This window comes from Pediculus humanus, genomic scaffold (genome assembly GCF_000006295.1).
Source record: "Pediculus humanus corporis 1103172107743 genomic scaffold, whole genome shotgun sequence".
In the NCBI taxonomy this organism is placed as follows: Eukaryota; Metazoa; Arthropoda; class Insecta; order Psocodea; family Pediculidae; genus Pediculus; species Pediculus humanus.
The window spans coordinates 92,441-117,802 of record NW_002987344.1 but is presented as its reverse complement, the minus strand read 5'-3'; the positions used below and the strand labels follow the sequence as shown (position 1 = coordinate 117,802).

General features: G+C 32.1%; 5 protein-coding genes across 5 annotated transcripts; 2 read left to right on the top strand and 3 right to left on the bottom strand.

Moving 5' to 3' along the window:
- Positions 1-3,443: 3,443 nt before the first annotated feature.
- On the top strand, positions 3,444-11,214 carry Phum_PHUM334280 (uncharacterized protein; the record flags this gene model as incomplete). Its single annotated transcript, XM_002427616.1, has 14 exons — positions 3,444-3,617; positions 3,706-3,804; positions 3,879-4,211; positions 4,301-4,453; positions 5,922-6,667; positions 6,766-8,107; positions 8,183-8,281; positions 8,532-8,592; positions 8,675-8,796; positions 8,904-9,173; positions 9,485-9,934; positions 10,058-10,219; positions 10,682-10,789; positions 11,032-11,214. 14 exons carry the CDS (start codon positions 3,444-3,446, stop codon positions 11,212-11,214), a joined length of 4,302 nt encoding a protein of 1,433 aa, XP_002427661.1.
- Positions 11,215-12,018: 804 nt separating this feature from the next.
- Positions 12,019-12,623, bottom strand: Phum_PHUM334270 (transcription factor MafK, putative; the record flags this gene model as incomplete). The annotated part of the gene is made up of 3 exons (XM_002427615.1): positions 12,019-12,220; positions 12,325-12,514; positions 12,575-12,623. The coding sequence occupies 3 exons, from the start codon at positions 12,621-12,623 to the stop codon at positions 12,019-12,021; spliced, it is 441 nt and encodes a 146-aa protein (XP_002427660.1).
- A 381-nt stretch (positions 12,624-13,004) lies between these two features.
- Positions 13,005-14,314, bottom strand: Phum_PHUM334260 (uncharacterized protein; the record flags this gene model as incomplete). The annotated part of the gene is made up of 5 exons (XM_002427614.1): positions 13,005-13,263; positions 13,348-13,519; positions 13,620-13,757; positions 13,875-14,023; positions 14,118-14,314. 5 exons carry the CDS (start codon positions 14,312-14,314, stop codon positions 13,005-13,007), a joined length of 915 nt encoding a protein of 304 aa, XP_002427659.1.
- Positions 14,315-14,755: 441 nt separating this feature from the next.
- On the top strand, positions 14,756-16,287 carry Phum_PHUM334250 (seryl-tRNA synthetase, putative; the record flags this gene model as incomplete). Its single annotated transcript, XM_002427613.1, has 3 exons — positions 14,756-15,391; positions 15,491-15,675; positions 15,789-16,287. 3 exons carry the CDS (start codon positions 14,756-14,758, stop codon positions 16,285-16,287), a joined length of 1,320 nt encoding a protein of 439 aa, XP_002427658.1.
- Positions 16,288-23,700: 7,413 nt separating this feature from the next.
- On the bottom strand, positions 23,701-24,490 carry Phum_PHUM334240 (uncharacterized protein; the record flags this gene model as incomplete). Its single annotated transcript, XM_002427612.1, has 2 exons — positions 23,701-24,292; positions 24,381-24,490. The coding sequence occupies 2 exons, from the start codon at positions 24,488-24,490 to the stop codon at positions 23,701-23,703; spliced, it is 702 nt and encodes a 233-aa protein (XP_002427657.1).
- Positions 24,491-25,362: the final 872 nt, after the last annotated feature.

Sequence of the window (25,362 nt, the reverse complement as noted above, 5' to 3'; positions counted from 1 at the left end):
CGAAAACCGTTTTTTTTAAAACGTAACGAATTTATGCGGTTAGAGAAATTTATCGATTATCATTTTTCTATTGCGGATTCAACGTAATTATATACCTCCTTACTTTCTTCTTGCCGATACATCGTTAATTATATTAATAATAATAATAATAGCAACGCGGTAAATTTTGCCAAAAAAAAAAAAAAAAAAAAATTTAAAATAATTTACGTTATCCGACATGTTTGATTTTAAATTATTATTATTATTATTATTAATATAATTACGATTGTTTTTCTTTTTTTTCTTTTGTAACCGAAAAAAGAAAATATTTATTACGGAGTGAAATTAATTAATTAATTAATGGCAACCGCTCTTTTTTTTTTTATTTGTAAATGAAAAAATGGCGAATTGTAAAAATGGCGGTGTCACGGTAATGGTTTTTTTTTTTGTTTTTCCCCCTACATTTTTTCATTTCATTCAACTTTCCCATCTTCCGTTTTTTTTCGAAAGTAGTAATAACGACAACAACAACAGGATGTACGTACAAACAATCGATACAACAAATGATAAGATAAAAAAAAAAAAAAAAAAAAAAAAAAACTACTTAAAACATCAATCAAAAAATTATTTATGAAACATTTTTGTTTCAAAACAAAAAAAAAAAAGACGGAAGTCGAAGAAAATGCGCGTAAAAGAACCGGAGAAAGTTTTAAATGGGGGGGGGGGAAAAAACGTCAATGATTATTATTATTATTATTATTACCAATGATGATGATGATGATGATGATGATGATGATGATGATGATGATTACGAAAAATTTATTATTTAATATATGTGTAAAAATAAGTAAACGGTTGTTGACCGGTCAAAGGTTATTTAATTTACAATACGATAAGTCTAGGGATGGATGGGTGACCGATTTGGGTAAATATTCGAAGAACTTTCGAGAAAACGGAAGAAGTAGTTTTTTTTTTTTTTTTTTACGATAAATTATTTTAAATTATGCTCATACTTTGGCAGGTTGTTGTTTGTTGTTGTTATTGTTTATTGACTGCCTCAAGGCGTCGTCGTGTATGTTTTTTTTTTTTTTTTTCAATCCTCCATTGTTCGCTTTCGTTTTAAATTTCATATTATTGGCATCGGTTGTTTGTCTTAAGGCCATTTGTATCCGCAAAAATAGAAGGAGAGAGAAAGGAAAGATTTTTTATTGAAAAACACACGTGTGTGTGTGTGTGTGCGTGTGTTGTCGTCGTCGTCGTCGTACGTGAAAGGTCTCTCCCTCTCTCTTTTCCTTTTACCATTGCGCACCTGTGACGTAAACACCGGAAAATGGAGAAAAAAAAAGTATAATAAAAGATTTTCGTTCCAGAACTTTCCAGACCCTCTCTCTCTCTCTCTCTCTTCGTCAATTAGGTTTTTTTTTAATTAATTCGCACGGTTTTGCAAAAATCAAAATGGCCGTCGTTACGATTGTTTTTACGAAACAATGGAAGGAGGGGGGGGGGAAAAATTTTTAATAAAAAATTCGTTAAACGAATTTCTATACTTTTCTTACGACTAAATCGCGAATTTTTTTTTTAAACTTCTTCTTCCGGTTTTTTGTTTTCATTTGTCACAACCGTTTACTTTATTATTATTATTATTATTGTTTTATTTATTTTTAATTAGGCAAAACTCGTTGTTGTTGTTGTTGTATTGTCGTCTGCTACTTTGTTTAGTTCCGTCGTGTGATTAATGGTCACACACGATAATTTCTAACGGTTCGGTCGGTGTTCTTTTTTTAAAACGACAGCATAAAAATTTCCAACGGTTCGGTCGATCGACCGGAAATTAAACATTAGCCGACGAAGAAGACAAAAGTAAATGTAATCGTCACAAAAAAACAAAATGACCTCTTTTTGTTTTTTTTTCTTTCTCGATCTAACATGTGTGAAATGTTGTTAAGTCATTGTTCTAGAATGGACTCGAAGACCCTTGGACTGTGGAAAGAGACCGTCTGACCGACCGACCGACCGACCTAACGAACGAACGAACAAACACTTGAAAGATTGACTAACGGGATACAAACAACAACAAACAACAACCACAACAACAACGGATGTTGTTACGTAATTCCTAACCTGTTCCAACTCGTTCTAATAACCGAATTCCACTTTAAGCTCATCTTATGGTTAATTTTTTTTTTTTTTTCGTCTGCTGTTTGTCGAAAAATTTAATTTTTTTTTTTTTGTAGTAATGGGTCGTACTTAACCGACCGGTTTCATTTCCTCGCCCTCCCATACGATTTAATTTTATTTCGACGTGGTTTTAGAATTTTATTATTATTTTTTTTTTTGTTTAAGGTACGAAAACTGCAGGAAAAAGAATCGCCGTCAAATAAAAAAATAAATTTTATTAAAATGAATGTGAAAGCGAGCAAATCACTTCCCGTAACCGTTAAGGAAGATGTGGACGCTCAAGCGGTGAGTGTTTGGTCAAGGATTTTTTTTTTTTTTTTTATTAAGGTGGTAGTGGTGACGAAGATGGCGGCGGTGGCGGCAAAAAGGAAATAGCTTTCGTTACTTTTCTATCGTGGCATTAAACAAAACTATTTTTTTCTTAAATCGGTAACAAAAAAAAAAAAAGAGAAAATAAAAATGAGTTCAGGGCCGTAATAAGTGCCAAGGTGACACGTGAATGACCTGTCGAAGAAATTATTATTATTATTATTATTATTATTTTTTTTTAATATTTATTTAAGCATGAAGAAGTGTGTGCGATTAGAAAAAAAAAAAAAATTTTTCATGTCAGGGCTGACATTTTGTATCGGATGAGTTGGCATCCCTGAACGCCCTTAAATCCTTTGCTCGTCCTTCTTCGACATCTTGAAATTATAATTTCCTGCCCATTTTCTTTACCTATTATACGCTTGATCGCTTCTATCTCCTCCCTTCCCCTCCCCCCGCCTCCCTATAACAATTCCATTAATTTCAAGTCTTTATCGATAATAATAATAATAATAAATTTTTCACACTTGAATCTTTCTCAATTCAATGAATTATTATTAATATTATTATTATTACGAAATTATTTCGATAAATAAAGAAAAAAAATTTTTTTTTTTTTTTTTTCGTTTCGCAAATTTATTAACGTGTCAGGAGAAAGAAAGAGAGAAAGAGAGAGAGAGAGAGAGAGACTGCATTTTATTTTATTAATTTAACCTTGTTGGCATTATTTAAACGATTTCATTTCCCTTTCTCTTAAAATTCATCGTCGTCGTCTCCATTTTGCTCGATTGATTCATCTTTTACTTTTCTCAATTATTTTTTCTTTCGTCGTAAAAAGATTATTATGCTGTTAACAATAAATGCTTTTGTCGCCCGCCCCCCCTTCTTCCTCCCCCCTCTAAAACGATAAAGTCTTACACCGTTGTTGATGTATGATGATAATAAATTTTTCCTTTTCTTTTCAGTCCAAACAAACGATGGAAGATTTAAAAGCGATCGACGAAGATATAGAAAAATTAAGAAAACAAATCGAAGAAAGAGACAAGATAATAAGCGCTCTTAGAGAAGCAGCAGAAGAAAAAGATAAAAAATTAGAAGATTTAATTATGGAATATACGAAAATGAAAAACAACGATTATGGTAATAAATTGGTGAGTGTAAATCATCATCATTATTATTATGATTGTTTACGTATAAAAAAAATTATTCAACGTTTGTTTGTTTGTTTCCTAATGGTAGGATTTGGAATCGACAACCGACTCAACGAATCATCGTGGTAATTTGTCGTCTCCATCATCTCCGCCTTTATGCAACGGAGAATTATGTTGGACAGACAACGTGAGTTACAAACAACAACAACCGCGACAATCGAATAACGTCCAAACGTTTCATATAATTTTCTTTGTTTTTAGTTTGTCAATGCAAATTACCACGAACCCGTATATGCTCAATTATTAAACGATCACAGAGCATTACAGAAAACTTATAACGAACTCCGATCGAAATTAGAATCGAAAGGTAAAGAATTGGAAAGGTTAGAAGAGGAAACTAGAAATGCGACATCACAAAACGACAATAAAAATCTACAAGAAAATCACGAGAATGCAATCAATTTAATAATGGCGGAACAAATAAGAATATTAAAAGAAAGAGAAGGACAATTAATAGCCGAAGCAGAAGAACTTAGAGAACAAAGAGATTTAATGGAATTTAGAATATTAGAATTGGAAGAATGTAGAAAAGAGGTAAACAAACACGGTAGCGACAAAAAAAAAAAAACGCGGGAAAAATTATTTTTTGAAAAATATTACACCCCCCACATCTCCCCTTTTAGTTTTTAGATAAAGAAGTCATAAGGGAAGAAAAACATTCGAATGAAAAAATGGTATGGCCGTTGGAAAGAGATTTAGAGGATATAAGCGATTCAGGTGTCATGTCGTTGCCAACAAGCGAAGATTTAACCTCAGACTCCGAATTGGGAGACGCGGTAAGTTTTTATATATATTTTGTATTCGGGAGAGTAAATTAAGGAGCGGTTACAACCGACGCCATATTTAAAAAGGTTTTTTTTTTAACGGAAAAGTATGACGACATCTTTGCCAAAAAAAGGAGGGGGCTTTTCCAAATAGGGTCAATCCATTTTCAAATTAGGGATTTTTTTATAATTAACTCGCTCTCTTTGATCTAATTTTTTTTAAATTCAAATGGCGGGGGGAAGGGGGAAGTGTGAGTAACCTTGACAAAAACGTGGAATTAGAATATATGTACGTGTAAAAAATATTATTTTAAAATGGAAAAATCAAATTACGAAATTATAGAAACAAACGAATAAATAAATAAATAATTTGTTTTCGTTTGCATTTCCGATAATCGAAACCTTTTTGTTTGTTTGTTTGTTTGTTTGTTTGTTCGAAAGAACAATCGTTCGATTATCATTTTTGTTTTTGTAAAACAAAACATGGATTCGAGAGAGTTAAAATTACATAAGAAAATTTTTTATTTATGAAACGATATCTCGAATTATAAAACAATCGAATAATATAATTCGATATATATTAAATTATCGAAAAAAAAAAAAAAAAAAAATTTTCCTTGTTTGTTTACTATCTCTCTATCTCTCTCTCTCTCTCACTTTCTCTCACGTGTTTATGTTTATGTTTTCGATCGGATGATGAAAACCCAAAATTTTTTATATACGAAATTTTTTATTTTTTTTTAATACATAAAAATTTATTATTATTATTTATTTTTTATTTTTTGTAACTTTTGTGTTCGTTTTGTGTTCTTTTGTGTACGTACGTAAAAAATTAATAAAAATAAAACAAAAAAGGAAATTTTAATTCATACATATAAATTCGGTAAGTTTGTTGTTGTTGTTGCTGCTGCTGCTGCTGCTGTCGTCCTTTTTTCTTCTTCGTTTTTGTAAGTTTTGGGGAGGGTTTTTTTCTCGAAAATTTCTTCCTGTTTTATTTATAAATATAAAAGATTTCATTTCTCTTAGTTATTATTATTATTATTATTATTATTATTATTGGTTTCGTATGTTAAGTAAAGTTGTTATAAATTTATTACCCCATTGGAAAAAAAAGAGTAATAAAAAATAATTTTTTAACGATAATGTTTTGGATCGTCCTTTAATTTAAATCATTTTTTAGTCGATCGGTAGACCGGAATAAAATATTATTATTATTATTATTATTATTATTATTATTGTCGGTTGTTATTGTTGTTGTTTGTCGTTACGTAACGAATAAGAAAAGAAAAAAGATTGTCGCACATCATTTTCATAATCATCGGTGATGATAATTTTTTAATTACGTATAATTAAAAGGCGGAATCGAAAAAGATTGTTTGATCGGTTGTTAAATTGTTTGTTTGGTTGTTCGGTTGGTTGGTTGTTTGATCGATTGGTTTTTTTCTTTATGATCGAATTGAAAATTTTTTTTCGTTTTCAGATTCGAAATTATTCACCATTAGGAGCCGTTACGAATCTTGGATTATTGTCACCGGAAGCGACAAATTCGGATTCATATTTACCCGATGTTAAATATAAAAAATCATTAAAATCCGTTGAATGCCTACAGGAAAGTGGAATTTTTGAAGATTCCGATCCGATTTCACCAACGGATGGTAGTGGTGGTGGTGGTGGTGGTATTGGCGGTGGCGGTGGTGGAGGTGATGCCATAATATTAACGAAACAAACAAAAGGTTGTCAAACGGAATCAGTACTCGATAAAACACTATTGGAATTTATCGATTCTTCGTGCGAGTTATTAAATTCTAATAAAAACAACAACAGCAACAAACATTGTCAGCAGCAACAGCAACAAAAATGTTCGGATGACTTGAGCACGGAAATATCAAAACTTTCGGTCATTCGAAAACGTATACAGCAAAAAACAAAATCGCCAAATTCTCCGAAAGAGATTTCGATACCGTTTACTTGTCCACATACGAACAGTGTTCTTTATTACGAGGAAAGACTCGCTCAATTAGAGGATAAGTTAAAAATATACGAAAGCACGGGAGACGCCAAAGATATACTGCTCTCGAAAAGACTACAAAAAGAAGTTGATTTAGCGTATAGGGTTAAAGAACTGACTGAAAAAGTTGCCACATTAGAAATAAGGAATAAAAAATTAGAAGAAGAAAAGTGCGAATTCGAAGAAGCTGAAAATGACGTAAGGTATCAGCTTCAAAGGTAAGTGAAAAAAAAAAAAAAAGATGGCGGCGAGAGAAGAGAGAGATGGAGCAGACGTGGGAGCATAAAAAATGATTTCATTTTTGTTTGTTTTTCAGGTTAGAAATAAGACTACAAGAATTAATAGATAAAAATACAGAATTAGAATTAGAAATAGAAAGGAAAAATATAAAAATGTACGGTGGTGGTGGTGGGGGTGGTAATGGCAATGGCGGCGGTAAAAATAAAACGAAACAAAGTTTAGAAAATTTAATAAGTAAATACGAACAACGTAATTTCGAATTAGAAGAAAGAGAAATCGAAGCCAAACAAAGACTGAGCATGATAGAAGCTGCAATGCCGGCAATAGTAGCCTGGAACGTCTATCATTTAATGAACAATGGTAAATTAATAGAAATAAAAGCCGATGATAAAATGTCGAAAAATTCAATAGGATATAAAAAAAATGGGGATAAAAATACAACGGGAGGAGCAGGAGCGGCAGGGATAGGAATAGAGGAAGAAGAAGATGCCGTTGTTAAAAAACTCGAACAATTATTAAACGATCAAAAAAAATTACGTGAAAATTATGAAAAAGTTGAAACTTTTGCCGCGGATAGAGAAAAAATTCTACTCAATAAAATAGACGAATTGGAATTGAAAGCGGCGAAAGATAGGGAAACTCTGGAAGACATGACGAACACGTTGAAAGCACTCAAAGACGTTGAAAAAACGGATTCGACCACGTTGTCGTCGTCGTCGTCGTCGTCGCCGTCATATCGATCGAACAATCAAATAATTAATCCGGAAGAAATGGATTTGTTTAAAGAACTCAAAGGAATGATAGCAAACGAAATACAATTGCGTGCCGAATTGGAAAGATATGAAAAAAAAGAACAGGCTTACATGGAAAGTTTGGAAAAAGCAGATGAAATATGGGCGAACATGGAAGCGGATTACAAGAAAAGATTATCCGATGCGGATATGGTTAACGAAAATTTACAAAAACGCGTCAAACAATTGGAAGAAACTCAAAAGGAATTGGAAAAAGCACTTCACGAATCGCGAACGTTGAAAAATGATGAAGAAAAAGAAGAAGAAACAAACGAGAAAAAAACTAAACAATCCGAAGAAGAGGAAATGATAAACAACAACAACAACAACAAACATTTGTACGAAAATGATAATTTAAAATTTTTAGAATTTCAAAAAAATCTCGATAAAAAATTCGAAGAACAAAAAAAATTTTTAGAAATGGAAAATATTTCATTAAAAGAAGAATTAAAAATACTCAAATCCGATTTCATGAGAGAAGATTTAAAATACGTGACGTTGCAAAAAGAATTGGAAGCTGCGAAAAAGGAAGCCATTTTGGAAAAGGAATTGGCGGAAAATATGGCGAAAACAATGCAAGAAAGAAAAGATAATTTCACTGCGATTGAAAAAAATTTACAAAATCAGGTTTGTTTTTCAATCATTCATTCATTCAATCAATCAATCGTTTTTTAATCTTTTTTTCTTCATTTCCGGTTTCAGATATCCGATTTGACAAATAAACTCACCGTTAAGGGAAAAGAACTTTCAAATCTTGAAGTGACCGTTTCCGAATTAAAAGAAGAAGTTGAAACTTTAGAGGTGAGAAAAAAATTTAATGTGATCCTTTACAAATCACGGAAAATCCCGGAAAAATCTCGGAAAATTATTTCCAACGGAAATCGATCGCCATTTTTTAATAATTTTCAAATCAGTACAAAAAAAGGGTCAAATCTATTTTCCGTTAATTGATTATTAATTTCAATTTTAACTGATAGAATGCGATAGTAGCGTTTTTTTTTTTAAATGTAACCGTCAAATTTTAATTTTTAATTTTTTTGTTTGATTTCAGGGTAAAGTTGCCGAGCTTCTTCTGCTCACCCAATCAACGACAACATCTAATCTAGACGAAGGTAACAAATATTATTATTATCAAAGCCATTATTATTATTATTATTATTATTATCATCATTTTGTTTGTTTGTTTGTTTTTAGTTGTACCGAACGTATCGTTGTCGTTTTTAAATGAAACAACAAAAAGGTATGATAAATTATTAGAAGATGGACAACCGATGATGATGAGGAAGAATGAAATGGTGGTCGAACCTTTGACCGAGGTTAGTGTCCCGAAATTAAATTTTTTTGACGTATAAAAAAAAAAAAAACATCCCTTATTAATAAACCGTTTCCGTTTCTTTTTTTTTCCGGATCGATTTCATTCCAGAAATTTCTAGTAAAATTAGAAAAAAATTTTCCCAAAGTTGAAATACTCCTACCGAACAATCCATATTTAAAACCCGTTGTTTTTCCAGCAAGTTATTTACTTAGACAAGATTTAAAATATTTACGTCCCACTCCGTCGTCCGTTAAAAAATTATTCGTGAAAAATTCAAAATTTCCATCCCGAATAATTTCCCTATGGAGAAATCACGTTGATGATAATAATAATAATAGAAATAACAATAATAAATATGCGAACGAAGATTCCGATGGTGTGTGTGTTTAAGTTTGTTTTTTAATTTTTAAAATTTGAATTTCCCGCCAATTTTTTTTTCTCTCTCTCTCTCCCCCCCCGTTCGCCTCACTAGCGCACTCTTTACCCCGTCGTCATTAATTTTTTTTTTTTTTCAATTAAAATTCCAGACGAAATTTTTCAACTCAGTTTAAAACAAACGGAGTTTTTAAAAACTCTCGAGAAGATGGAGGAAGAATCAAAATTAAAGGTAAACCAAAGGAAAAAAGAGGAAAAGGAAAACAAAGGAGTTAAAAGGAAAAAAGGAATGATAATTTGTTTTTTATTTTCAGGATAAAGAGTTGGCAGAACTGCAAAAAATCGCTCTCGAAATACAAAAAGAACAAATGTCATTAGAAATTCTCTACGATAAAAAAAACAATGATTATAATAATAATAATATTAATAACAAGAAAAATAATAATAATAATAATAATAATAATAGTAAGGTTAAAGAAATGAACGTGGAAATAGAAAACGGAAACGTCGAAAACGTCGAGAAAACGGTCAAATCGATTATGAACAATAACAACAACAACAACAACCACCCGTCGGTTACAAAAAAAAAAAATAATAACGGTAATTCGTCATCGGTTTTGTCATCGTCATCGACGTCATTGGTTTCGTTAACTACGTCATCATTTTCGAACAAGAACATTGTCGAAGTTTTCAATCCGATGGCGGGGAAAACGATGAAAACTCAAAATTTTAAACCAACCGAGGATTTCGTATCGAATTTACAGGTGATGGATATGCGACACTTTTTAATTGTCACGTGACGTTCTGACGTCGGCGTGACGTAGGAGTGACGTCAGAGAAACCGCGAACGATTTTAACCGTTTGTTTTTGTGTTTATTCGTTTTCAGATTGCTTTAGACAATTTGAAAAATAAATATCGAGCCAAAACGGTCATGTTGAAACCATTGTTGAATTATTTAAAAGAAGGAGGAGACAATTTTAAAAGGGAAGACATTTTTGACGTTGTCTCTTTTCAAATTGAAGGAATCAAATATGATGACAGCAACAACGTCAGCAACAACAACAGCCACAATAATAAAAATACAAATAATAATAATAGTAATAATGTTGATAATAAGGAAAATTATAAATTACTCAAAAAAGAAAGGGTAAGAATTATTATTATTTTTAAATAAATAAATAAGGAATAGTAATAATGGAAGGCGGTGAAAGACAAATTAATAATGATAATAATGATGATGATGATGATGAATAAAAATAAATTTCAGGATGAAAAAAACGATAAAAATTTAGAAATAAATGAAATCGATAAATTTCATCCTTTGAGATTTTTTAAAAGAGAAGAAAAAAAATTATTATCAGATGATGATGATGATGATGATGTCGTCGAAAGGGCGTCGTCGTTGTCGTCTTCGTCGCCGCCGCCACCGTCGTCTCCATCCTCATTCTCGTCTGCTAGTTTAACAAATGAAAAAAAACAAAACAACAACGAAACGTTTTATTCTTTTCAGTCATCTTCGTTTGTACCCGTGGTTAAAACATTAAGAAAAGTCGATCGGGATGGAATTTTTATTGAATGGGACATAACGGACCAACCGAATAACGTGACGGGATACGAGGTGAGTACAAAAAATAATTTTTTTTTTCGCCGAAAGAGTGCGCGCGAGTCAATTTCTTTTGGCGGAAATCCTGACTCGAAATAAAAATGGCGGTCATCGTCATGTTGCGCATCATTTCGGTTGTTTTTCTTACTTAACTCTTTGTTTGTTTGTTTGTTATTATTACCTTACGCGATTTCTTCTCTTAATTTCACTCCGTTTGTCTTCTGCTTACTCATTATTATTATTATTACCCCCAACAGATATTCGTAAACGGGAATTTTAATCATTTGGTAAGGAGTTCGACGAGGAACAAAGCTCTTTTACATTCTTTAAATTTAAATGAGAAAAATATAATACAAATATTTCCAATAATGGATCATCAAAGATCAAATAAATGTTCACAAATTATTTATGCTGGAGATCGCACGATTGTCGATTCTTAGAGGAAAAAAACAAAAAAAAAATTTTTTCTTTAATAAGTTTTCCTTTTTTTTTTTTTTTTTTTGAAAATTTGTATTTATTTTATATATTTTATTATTATTATTTTTTTCGAATTGTTTGTTATTAGCTACGTACCTACATACATATATGTATAAATTAAAAATGTAAATGTACGTATAAGTTTTTTTTATATGTGTGTGCGTTTGTATATATATACATATATATATATAATAAATATAAATTAAATTTTTATTGTTTAAAATTCCCTTTTTTTTCTTTTATTTATTTAAATCATTCAAATTAATGACACACAATATGAAAATGATAAAGGAAAACTTTAAAAAATTACAAATTATTTAAAAAATATTATTATTATTATTATTATTATTATTATTATTCATAAAAAATTATTATAAACGATTAAATTAAAAAAAATAATGATAATAAATAAGTAAATGATAATTATGTATAAAAAAAAAGGATGGATAGATAATTCATTATCGAAATAATTGTTTTGTTTGATAAAAGAGCTTAACCTTAGAATTTGATTTTCTTTTCTCGATTTGAAATTTATTAATAATCATCTTTTGACTTTTTTCTTATCGATTCTTATTTAAATATTTTTTTTTATTTGAATAAAAGTCGATTGGATGAACCCTGAGAATTGTTACTTTCTTACAGGAGCATTAAATTCACATGTTACCTGTTTTGTTCGTTATTGAGAAAACACATCGAATCATTTAAAAATAATAGGAATTGATACAAAATACAAAATCAAAATGTTTTTGTTTTTCCCATTAGTTTTTTTAATGAACTGTTTCTAATTCTGGAGGGATATGAATTTTATTAGCGACAGCAAATTTTTTTAATGCTTCATATTTAACAAGAAGCGAATCAACTTCTTCTCTCATTCTTTGATTCGCTTCTTGCATCGCTTCCATATCTCTGTATTCTTGACATTTTTCACTTTCTAATTCGTCTTTTTGTTCAATTCTTTTTATCCTACAACTAATATTTAAAAAAAAAAAAAAAAAAGGAAGTAATGAAATAGGGATGATAATTAAGTATAACACAACACAACAGCATACATAAACATGGACAACATAAATTACCTTGCAGCATATCCTCTATTTTTAAGTGTTCTTCTCCTTTGTTTCATTCTCACGATTTCTTCCCGTGTTAATCCTCTCAATTTTAATTGTCTGTTCAAGTCTCTAACAGAAATGGATACCAATTCATCATCGCTGATATCAATTACAGGACTCGGAGATAAAGGTTCCTGTTTATTTAATGAAAATTTTACTTGTATTCATTCCGTATAACCCTCGTAGCTTTCCTTTACAAATTTTGATAAATTTAAACAGAAAAAACTTACCAAATGCATATTTTTTCTTTTTATATCATTTGGCATTTCCTTTAAATATGAAAAATATTTCTTTCTTTAAATAAAACGATTGTAACAAAAAAGAGAAAGAAAATAATTGCTGTGTCATGGTCCTCGAATGATGAGTTACCAAATACATTGAGGCCGTGAAACCATAGACGTACGTACATCATTATATTTAATAATTAAGTTTCTTACTCTATGACCTCGTTTATTAAAGGTTACAATATAAAGCTTTTTTTTTTTTTGGGGGGGGGGTCTTTAATTAAATTTATATTTTAAAACGCATTATTAATTATTATTATATAATTGATCGTACATTTTTTTTTTTTTTTTACATAAAACTATAATTGAAAATCTTATTTTGCAATAAAAAAAAATTATAATGGAATAAATGATAGGATTTGATTATTTTTTCGTATGAAAAAAATCATAACTAGGTTTTCTATTGATTTGATCCATAATAATTCGTAAATTAATACTTTCAGATTCACCGGAAACGGCTAACAATTTGCAAACGTTGAGCGCTTTTTTAATAAGATTTTTACTAACTCTTGGCAAATAAGCTGGAAAAGCAATTTTAAAACGTATAATTAAATCTCCTTTTTTTAAATTGTCATCCACGTGAGGCATCCCTTCATTTTTAATTATTTTTTCGTATTCCGGACTAAAAAAAAAAAGTTATTTTCTTTTGTTAAATAAATAATGGATGAAAGTTAAAATTCACATAAAATAAAATAATATATTTTACTGTATAATGTCGTGAATAGGTATTTTTAGTTTTCTATCATCTGGTGTTTTTACAGCCACCGTAGTCCCTGTTAAAGCTTCTAATAAAGTTATATTTACTGTCATTTTTAAATTTACACCATCTCTGACAAACAAATCATGTGGTCTGTCGGTGACTTTGAAAATAATATCAGCTTTATAACAAAAAGAAAAAGAAATTTTAAGTATAAATTATCTTTATGTCGTTTCTTCTCATATATCACATGACTAGATGTGATTATTATTGATTTTTACCAGGTTCGACGGTTGGACCTTGATCACCAGCACATGGAAATACAATTTCCGTACCTTGAAGTAATCCAGGTTTTATTGGTATGTTTAAAATAACTTCTCTTACTTCCGTTTGACCGCAACTTTCCGGTGAAATAATTTCTTGCCTTTTTATTTTCATTTTTTTTGTACAACCTTGATAGAGCTTTTAAAGGTACTTGAAATTTTTTAATAATTTTATTCTTTTTTATTATTATTTCTTACAATTTATATTGTAACTTACTTCTTCGATGGTACAGTAAATAGGTCTTATTAATGATTCAGATTTAATTTTAACTCCTTTTCCTTCTGGAAGATTATACACAGGTAATGGATGCATTCTTATATCGAGAATGTCTGCAAAAGGACTTTTAGTTCCAAAAAATTCTCTGGAAAATAATAATTATTGTTTGTTTGTAAAATTTGTCTCTTTTTTTTTAATTACAACTTTTAAGACGTTTCAGATATGGGAAAAAAAATTACTCGTATGTTCTTAAATAATCTCCGTGATATACGTATGGAGGTACGAAACCGTCAGGAGTTGGAACGCCATTTTTAAGACCAACTGAACCATATTGGTCGTAAACAGCTTTTAATTTTTCATTTGATAAAACATCATAAGCTTCAGCAATGGTCACGAAAAATTCTTCAACGTTTTCATTTTCTTTTAGATTTTTCATAAACTGAAGTGCTAAGTTTTTGAAACTGAAGTTATTAATAAATAATATCGTTTGGTCTCGTTATATATGAACCACATAAACACATTAATCATAAATAACTTACGCTTGATTTATTTCTAAATCGCTTGCATTTTTAGTTATGCCTAAAATTCCGTAATAATCCATTTTTTTTTGTAAATATATGTGTATATCGCGTTAAAATATCCTGCAAAAAAGTTTTCTTTAAAAAAAAAAAAACAAAACAAAACAAAAAAACCGTTGAATATTACCGGTAAAACAATTTTAAAAAATCAAATTCGTCTTGTTTCTTTAAAAATTTTTTTGTTGGATTTCTGAACGAGGATTGATCAGTTGTCGTAATGGAAATTCAAAATGGTTGTTTTGTCAGTAGGAATTCGTTAAAAATAAACATCATTCTGCTTTTATTTTTAAATTATCCAAATGTATCAAAGAATATTATCAAGAGCGATAAGAGAATTTATTGAACTTCACACTCGGACAAAACCGGTATCTAGTAAGAAAAAATCAATTTGCCAGTCAAAAATAGTTTTAGGAGATGTAGAATTCGATTATGATTATATTACAAATCCAAATAATCGCGAAGAAATCGAAAATAATATTAAAAATCGTAAAAATGTAGGAGACATAAATAGAGTTCTCGAATTAGATAATCAATTTAGAGATGAAAAATGTCCTGGCAAAAGAGAAACATTGTGGCAGTCTCTTGTTAAAGAAGCCGGTAGCCTACCAAATAAAACACATCCAGCAGTTAAAGAGTATGGCGAACGACCTAGAGTCTTAAAAAGTTCTGAACATGTAACTCATTCTTTCATACCTAAAGATTTTCAGGAATTGGCCAAAGATTTAAAATTATTAAGAATGGAAGATTTAACTACAGTAGCAGGTCAAAGAAGTTATTTCTTTACTGGAGATTTGGCTGATTTAGAACAAGCATTAATTAAATATACAATATCTAGGTTGTTGAAAAAAAATTTTCAACTGATATCAGTGCCGGATATATTACCAATGGAGGTATTGGAAAGGTGTGGCATGACACCAAATGCTCTTCAAACACAAGTAAATCATTTCTTTCTAAATATAATCGTTTCGTTATTGCAATCATCATCATCATCATTCAATATCGTCACTATTACTTATATTTATTTTTTTATTTAGGTTTATCAGTTAGATGAATCTCATGGTCAAAACATTGCACTTTCAGGGACTTCTGAAATGGCTTTAGCAGCGATGAATTCAAATGTAGTTTTCAATCTTAAAGACCTACCTGTAAATTTAGCAGCAGTTAGTAGATGCTTTCGTTCAGAAGTTTCTCATTTTGCTGAAGAGAAAGGGTTATATAGGTAACACAAAATCAACAATCAGCAAATATATATATTTCCTTTAAATATCTTTATCGTTTAATTTTTTTTAAAAAAAAAAAAAAAGGGTTAATAAATGTTCTTCTCTATTTTAGGGTTCATCAGTTTACAAAAGTTGAAATGTTTGGAATATCTCATCCAGACAATTCGGAAGAAATGATGCAAAATTTTGTCGACATACAAGAAGAAATATTTAGCTCTTTAGGTCTTGATTATCAAATATTAGATATGCCAATGCATGAATTAGGGGCTTCAGCATATAGAAAACATGATATTGAAGCTTGGTTTCCCGGTAAGGAAATTTATGGTGAAATATCAAGCTGCAGCAATTGTATTGACTATCAATCTAGAAGACTCAATATTAAATACAGAGACGAAGATAAATTATTTCACGTTCATACGGTTAATGGAACGGCTTGCGCCATACCTAGAATGTTGATGGCACTTTTCGAAACTCATCAACAACAAAATGGAAACATTTTACTGCCAAAACCGTTGAGGCCTTTTCTTAACGGTAAAGAAGTTATACAAGTACAAAATTCAATACCAAAATTAATATCGAGAATAAAAGAAAGTCGTAAAAACACATCGTAGTAATTAATTATAATAGTAATAATAATAATTATTATTATTGTGTATATTTATAACTGTTTTATATAAATAAATTTTTCTTATCACTCACTCAAAGAGAGTACTAAAAAAATTGTCAACAACAACAACAACAAAGGAAAAAAATATTAAAGGTAATACATAATAATAATGACAGTAATAGTTTATTTATATATTTATTAATAACAAACAAACACACACATAAATATACCTATATATAAAACATTTTCGTTTTCGTTTTTTTTTTTTTTTTGTTATTTGAATAAATAATTTTAAATCGTGTTGTTAAATTTTATAACGGGTTCGATGATGTATTTTTTTTGTTACGAATCATTTATTTAAAATCATTTTATATAGTTTTTTTTTTTTTTAATGATACCTGAATATCTTTTCAAACGAGAAAAAAATTATGTAATTTATATAAATGGGTACAAATAATGAGAAAGGGGTTGTATTACAGATAAGGGAAAAAGGATTTTGTTATTTAATTTTTTGTTTATATATTTTTTTTTTAATTTATACACGTATACGTATAATAAAAGTTAATATCGTAATAAATTTCAAATAGTTTATTTTATTCGGTGACACAATAATATAACTTTTTCTTAATCAACATTTCTGTACTAATGATTTTAAGTGTGAATCCATTGTTTGTATTATATTGTTTTCGTTTTTACTCGAATTTCGATGGTGCTATTTATAATATTTTCCGAAGAATGTGGGCCGTCCCACCTTCTAGTGCGATTTCCTGGATGGTTTCTTCTTCTTTTAGGTTCTTTAAAATCTTCATTAAATTTTCTTTTCATTGAATGTGGCATGGCTCTCAAAAGTGGAAAAGGAGGAAGAGGAGGAGAGGGAAGAGGAAGCACGAGAAGGAGGAAAACTCAACCAAAGTAGACGAATAGCGATGACGAAGACGAAGATGATTGATTGGAAAGAGGAAAAAAGAAAAAGGAGGAGGAGGTGGAAAAAGAAGAAACAAAAAGGAAAAGAAAAGGAAAAGGAAGAAGAAAATAGAAAAGAGAAAAAAAAAAATTTTTTTCGGTCGAAATGATTTTCGCAACGCAAAATGCTTGGAAAATTCGAGTTTTTCTTTTCGTTTTTTAAATTTTTTTTTTTTGGTTTTTCGTATAAAACGGAAATGACGTCATCGTTTGCGGGGGGTAGAGGGGGTAAAGGAGGAAAAAAATGAATTAGGTTAAGAGAAATAATAATGTAAAAAAAATGCTATTTTTTTTAATTTTTTATTTTAATTTCATGACTCGATGATTGATTTTATATAATTTTATTATTATTATCACTGTCGATATTGTCATCAATATCATTATTATTATTATTAATGTTAGTCAAAGTATAAGAAAAACTAAAATAAGTATAAAATGTAATTCAATAATAATAATAAGTCAAGTTTTATTTTATTTTATATAAAAACGCGTTTCGAGTTAAAACAAAATATTATTATTATTATTATTATTATTATTATTATTATTATTAAACTTATTGTAATCGTGCAGAAAAAAAAATTGATTTGAACGCCCTTTTGTTCTTGTATGATTTTATCGTTTTAAGTTTTATTGTAAATTTATTCTCTCCCCCCTCCCCCCAATGAAAAAATGTAAACTTTTTTTTTTTTCAATTTATGTATTTATGCGTTTTATAATTGCATAAAATCACATGTTGAATAATTATGGGGAAAAAAAGACATAAAAAAATTTAATTTTAATAAAAATATAATTTATTATTGTGAATTAAAATTTTTCTTTTTTTTTTTTCATCCTTAATGTACATCCTTACACACAGCATACAAATTTAAATTTTCTACCTAAAAAACATCGAAAATTTTGGCCAAATGTATCAGAAAAACATAATACCCAAGGAGGTATAGAAAAAAATAAAATTCAAACAATGGATTCCCGCTTAAAATAAAATGTGTGTCAGGTAAAATATACAAGGTCGACCTTGAATGCAAAAACGTGACCATGAAAAATTTTTACAAAATTAAATTTTAAAACTGGTGGCCTTGTATTCAAGGTCGACCTTGGTTGAAAAATCATGACCATGAAAAATTTCACAAAATTGAAATGTAAAACCAATGGCCTTGTATTCAAGGTCGACCTACTTTAGAATAAATCGTAAACGTTGGATTTTCGCGGTCATTTTTAACTTAATTTTTAATCGACGAATTTTTTTCCGATGTATCCGTAAAACATAAGATCCAAGGAGGTTTTTTTTAATAAAAAATAAAATGGAACAGTGGATTTTCGCTTAAAATTAGGAGTACAAAATAAAAAACAAATAATTAATATTAAAAAAAATAATTATATTACAATAAATTAGACTAAATTACAAAACTTTTGATACATACATAACTTCTTATAACTAAATCACTAAATAAAATTTTTAAAAATTAATTTAATAAGTTGACATGATGTAAACGCATATCAACTCATTCAATTTTAATTATTATTATTATGGTCATTCTTAAACACGACAAGACTCTTATTTGTCGGGGTTTTTAAGTATTTATCCCAGGTTTCTACCCGATCCCTTAGGGACAAATACTCGAATTTCGGTGGTGCGATTTCCTGGATGGTTTCTTCTTTTAGATTCTTCAAAATCTTGTTTTAATTTCCTTTCATTGTATGTGGCATGGCTCCCAATGCTCCCACGATGACCGGAATCGTTTCTGTTTTTGTTTCCCACATCCTGGCTACTTCAATTTCCAAATTTCTATATTTCAGCCTTTTGTCTGCTTCTTTGGCTGCCTGGTGTTTTTTTCTGCCGGCACGGATACCTCAATTAATTTACACCATTTTCCCGCATTATATCTGAGGATGAAATCCGGTTTGTTAGCTGGCACAGTTCTGTCAGTGTGGACTTGTTGATCATATAGAACTGTGCATGGACCTGCTGTCGTAACCGGGCTTGGAATGTGGTTGTACCACTCCTTGGGTAATCCATCCATTCCATATTTTCGGCATATACTCCAATGGAGATATTGACATAATTTCTTCTGAGAATGGACTTTGCTATCATAAGTTGCAAGTTGCCCTTCTTCCCTTATCTCGTTTTCTTTATTTTCTTTGACGATTTGTTTTGCCCTTTTCAGAACTCCTTTTTTTGTAGTTTTTTCTTCTGCATGTATAACTTGGGCTAAGATAGGGTCCTCTTGATGGGATTCTATGTATTTTCCCATTCCAATTATGGCATTCTGGTATGCCGCTTCTATTTGTCGTAATCCTCTTACTCCATCTTTCCTGCTGACGTACAATCTATCAACATCAGCTTTTGGATGTAACGCACCATTCATAGTTAATATTTTCCTTGTTCTTCGGTCCAGGTGCGTGATTTCTTCTTTTGTTCAATCGACAAGGCCAAAACTGTATTCTATTACTGGAACTGCTAATGTGCCGATGGCGGTTAACTTATTTCTTCCATTCAGTTCCGACTGTAATATAAGCCTCAATTTTTTAAAATATTCTTTCTTCAATCGTGGTTTAATTTCCTTCTTGGCTACCCCAAAATTTTCTTCAATCCCCAGATATTTGTATGTTGATCCAGGGTCCAATTCTTTAATAAGTTCTTTTTCAGAGTTCTATATTTTCCTTCCGTTTTAACTTTCCTCTGACAATATTAACTTTTGCACATTTTTTTTATTTTGAAAACGATGACATCATTTTTTATTTAAAAAAAATGGCGTTCATTTTTTATCGAACGTTTTGTTCTGTTCTTTTTTCGGAGAAATTTGAGGGAGAAGGGAGAGCGACGTGACGTCAAAAAAATTGTACTTTTTACGCGCCAAGTACGAGCCGAACACCCCGTGACCCGTGAGGACCTGAGTGAGGCGGTAAGTCAAGTTTCCGTGACCCCGCCCCACCCAGCCCCCACTCCGGGGCCAAGAACGTTAATGATTTCCCCCCCGTAACGCCTACACCCGTCGTTGAAGTGTTAACAATTTGAGCACGAAGTTCCCTGCGATGACGAGCTGTTTTAGGCCCGCCGCGATCCCGCTCGCGATAGAGGACGAATCTCTCCATCGCGAGGAGATCGAGCGGGGGAGTACCCGACAGAAGACAAGCCACCTCCGCCGCGACGTCCCTGTAAGCCATCGCCATTAGGTTCAGAGACGCCCTTTGGAGTTGTATTGCCTTCTCGCGAAGAGGCCGAGCTGCCGAAACCGACTCGGACCAGATCGGAGCTTCGTACAGGGCCTCGGAGTGTACGACCGTCGCGTATAATCGCCTGACCTTGGCCTGCGGTCCGCGCAGGTTTGGCATCAGGCGTCCTAACGTCGCTGACGGCTCAGATCTTCGGCCCGAGGTGCGCCAGATGTTCTCCGAAGTAAAGACCGGAATCGAGAATCACGCCTTCGGGAAGAACGGTCCGGGTGAGGACGCAGTCGTAGGCGATATTCCACAGGAGTGGTCCTAGAATTGCTACCTGAGGCACGCCGCAGAACACGTCCGCACTTCCCGTCGTTCCGTCCGGTTTCTCGTACGCGATCTTCCTCTCCGAGAGGAATGAATCGATGATTGATGTCAGATAGTCTGGCACGGACTTCGACGTCAGCGAAGTGTGTCCCGGATTCCGGCGCACACGCGGTCGAGTGCGTCGGTCGTCGAACGGCCCGTCCGGAAGCCGTACTGATTCGGAGAGAGGTCGTTCCTCCCTCCCTCTGATCGTAAGTGTTCGTCTATCCGGGACGCGATCACGCGGTCGAACAACTTGCCCTCTACATCGAAAAGACAAATCGGCCGATACGCGCTCGGCGTCGTCGGATCCCTACCCGGTTTGTCGAGCAAAATTAAGTTGGCTTCTTTCCACGTGGTCGGAAACGTCGCCTCTTGAAAGCACGCGGTGTAGAGCGCCAAGAGATGCGCACACAGCACCCCGGCGGACTTGCCGAGTATGCGGTAATGCACGCCGTTCGGGCCCGGAGCCGAGCGCCTCTTCGAGGTCGCGTCGAGGAGAAGGCGAACCTCCCTCTCCGTCACGGCGGTGTCGGTGCGATTTTCGTCGTAAGGGAAATCCGCCGGGGGAAACGCGAACGGTTCGACGCGAGGGAAGAGCTCTGCGATCACTTCAGCAAGAAACTCCTCCGTCATGCCGGCCGTCAGCGGTCCCGACGAACCTCTCAGTTTGTTGGTCACGAGACGGAACGGGAGACCCCACGGATCCGAATCCGCTTCGCTCAGAAGCTCTTTCCAACACACCTCCTTGGAATTCCATATCGCTCGTCGGACCCGGACCCGCGAAGCCCTTCACTCCGCCTTTAAACGCACGAGATCGTCGTCGTTCACGATGTCCTCGTAGCGTCCTTCCCGTTTGATCAGTTGTCTTTTTCTGCCGACGAACCGGCGACGTGTGAGAAACGCACCTGTTTCCTGAGGATGCGTTCGCCCGACGGGTTCGCGCTAGCCGCCACCGAGCGTCCTCACCCTTCACGACCTGCCACGTCGCTTCCGCCACCGCCGCAGGAAACGCGAGCTTCCGGAACCGAGCGGCACGGAGGGGTTCGCTACTCCCGGCCGGACCGCCCGTTTCCTTCACCTGCGCGCCCCTGCCACTGCTACCACGATGGGAGAAAGACCGAAGACATGAACCTGAAAATCAGAAACATTAATCCCCGTTCCCCCCCTCGACGACCCCGCGACGACCGAAAGTTTGCCAGACTCCGATCGCCGAGAAGAACGCTGACGCACTGAAGCCGGGACGAATCTCCCCCCGACGTAATCGAGAAAGAGATCCGGAGCCCGACTCGGAGTACCGGGACGAATCCTTTCCTCCCTCGTGCCTCGGGAGACGGTACCGACCTACCGCCTCCCCCAGAGACAAAGTGAGCTTCCGAAGGCGGTGAGAAGTTTTGAAGTATCGGACCCGACGAAACATCCCCCTCAGTCCGTCCGTGTTTCGCTCCTGTCGCCGTTCGGTTGACTCTTGCAGTCCGAAGAGCGAGAATCCGACCGGTGCGGACTCCGACGTCGTCGTCCCGACCTTCATCTTTGTTCGTATCTTCTTTCTGCCGTTGGAATGAATCGCACGCACCGTCCTTAAGCATGCGAACCATCTCCCGAGAATGACGAGTTTCCGGAGACGAGTCGATCCCCCGCAAGAAGATCTTCTCGCCGTCCTTCCGCTCGCATCCCCGTTTGCCCGGAGCAGGATGATGAAATCCTGAAAAAAAAGTGCCGAGTCCCTTGACTCTTTTTCTCCCCGGAAGGTTGGTAAGGTACAGGTCTGACTCTTCGTCTGCGACCGGAGAAAACGGCTCTCAACCGCCGCGCATCGAGAACAAGTCTCTAAATACTCTGTAAGCCGGCGGAATTACACGATCAGTCATCCGCTGCACCCGGCCTCCAAGTAGCTGGATTACAGGAGCACGCCACTAACTCCCGGCCCCATCGACATCTTGACCTATCTTCAAATTTTTCAGATCACAAAAAAACTTTTTTGTACGTACAAAAATTCCAAAACGACAATAAGGTCAAAACTGCATGGACCAGTTTTTTGCTCCTAAAACTAAAAAGTTTTATGAAACATGGTATGATGATACTACCTGAAAAATGTCAAAAGGTCATTGATAATAATGAACATAATATAATAGATAAAAATAATTATAAAAATTAAATAATTTTAAATTTCAGTTGTTTTTTTTTTTTCTAAATTTAAATAAATAAATAAGTAGAGTTTTTTATGGCGACAAACATACTTTAAAATAAAATAAAAAATCTCATATAAATAATTATTAAATTTTATTTACAAAAATAATATTTAATTTTAAAAAATATTTAAAAATATTATAAAAATTAATTGATCACAATAATAATTATTAATACTTATTTACATTAAACTATTGTTTCCTACTTTTTAAAACTAAATACTAATCGATAATATTAATAATAATTATAATTTTTACAATTTCATAATAATTTTTTTTAAAAGCATTGTTAAATTTAACAAAGTTATTGTACATAATTTATGTCATATTTTTGGTTTCTCAAACTGCCTTTTATAACTTACAAAATTTTTTTTTTTTTTTTATTGATTTTCCTTTAAACAAAGAGTTTTTTAAATTAAAATACACATAATAAATAATAATCTGAATAAAATATAATAATGATGAAATCTTTAATAGGAGAAGAGATACTTGTTTTTACTCGAATAACTGGCATAAAAAAGTAAAATATTGTTTTGAGTCGTTTTAAATGTTTATCGAATACTTTTGAAACTACTCAAACTTATTGTCTTTACATAGTAGTATACATTATATAATTTTCATTATTTTACTTGTGCAGCACAATTTTGGTTTTTTTGGAAGATTTTTCCTTTATTATAAATTTTTACACATTCGACTTTTAAAACCTTAAATTTATGTTTATTTTAATCAACATTAGAAAGTTATTCCTTTGACCCGGGAACAATATCGTCAAAATTACTGCTCGGATCCCCTGAGGAAGACCCGGGAACTTCATTGATTAATTTTTGCCTTTCTCTGTACATGCTAACTTTAATGTTTTCCAATTGATGATACCGACATAATTTTAATATTGAACAAACAGAAAGACCCACCCATGTAGCCCAAGATCCCCAAATGGCAAATTGTGCTACTCCTATTTCAATATAAAACCCTGTCGTGTCTATACCATCTTGTTTATCTATAGCATTTCCAGCTGCTAAATCGCATGATGGAAATCTTCTTATCATTTCATTACACCATTGTGTAAAACCTAATGTAACAATCAAGGCTGCTATTATTGTCATTAAACATAACAATAAACAACCTATAACGTCAAGAAAAGCGGATAAAAAACTACTGTCGGTTCCCTTATATACAAACACTGACATTCTGTATATTTGAAACGCAGATGAAACGAAAAGTATCACGCCCACAAGTATAATATAATTACAAAAAGCTTGCGATGCCCATTTTACAACAAATTGACCATCGGATTCTTGCCATTCACCCGTTGAAAATAATAAACAGTGGCCTCTAAAAAAAAAAAAAAAAAAAAAAAAAAAATTTTTTTTACATATCTAAACGTCAACTATAAATTTGTGTACATAAAACGATTACGTACTTAAATTCATCTTGATGTAAACTCATAGGAATTGTAATACATAATGATAATATTAATGCAATAATATAACCAGTCAACTGACTTAACAACAATAAATTCCTAATAGCCATGACAAAAAAAAAAAAAAAAAAAAAAAAAAAAATTAATTATAATCTTAAAGTGATTTCACGTACAAAAACATAATCATGAAATTATAGGAAGCAGCACCTGTCATACCACAAAGGAAACTATTTTTTTTTTTTTTTTTGTTAAAGTTGGCAACGCGTTCGATCGCTAACGATTTAAAAATGTTTATTTTTTAAAATTACAATCAAAAATAAAAAAAATATATATATAAAATTTTTATAAAAGTAACAAAAAAAAATTATAAAAAATTCACGATGAAGGAAATAATAATAGAAAAAAAAAAAATTATTTTCTTAATAATTAATAACTTTTACATACATAAATACATTTAAAAATAAAATTATTATTATTATTCGAAGGAATGGAGATAAATTGCAAGTCAGTTATATTAAGTTTCATATAAGAAATGAAAACGTTATAAAATGCTATGGTCACTTAAAAAATCAAGAACATCATTCAAAAACATCTTGAAAAAAAACAAATAAACGAGTAAGATAATAAAAACATAATATTATCAATAATTAAAACATAATTATTTTTTTAAAGGTGTATATATACATATATATATATATATTAAAATTTCAAAAAATAAAAAAAATGATCATCAAGTCAGGTACATAATTTAAAAAAGGCTTTAATCAAGTTAACTAAACATGTTTAAAGTTATTAAAAGTAAATTATTAAGAAAAAAACTACAAAGTAATATTATTGCTTAATTAATATTATCAAAATATAAAATCATTTCCATGGATTTAACTATATTGAAAAAAAGCTAAGATAATTTTTCATTGAAAAAACATATTATTATTATTATCAAAAATTAACAAGTTTAAAGTGATAAAAAAGTCATAAAATA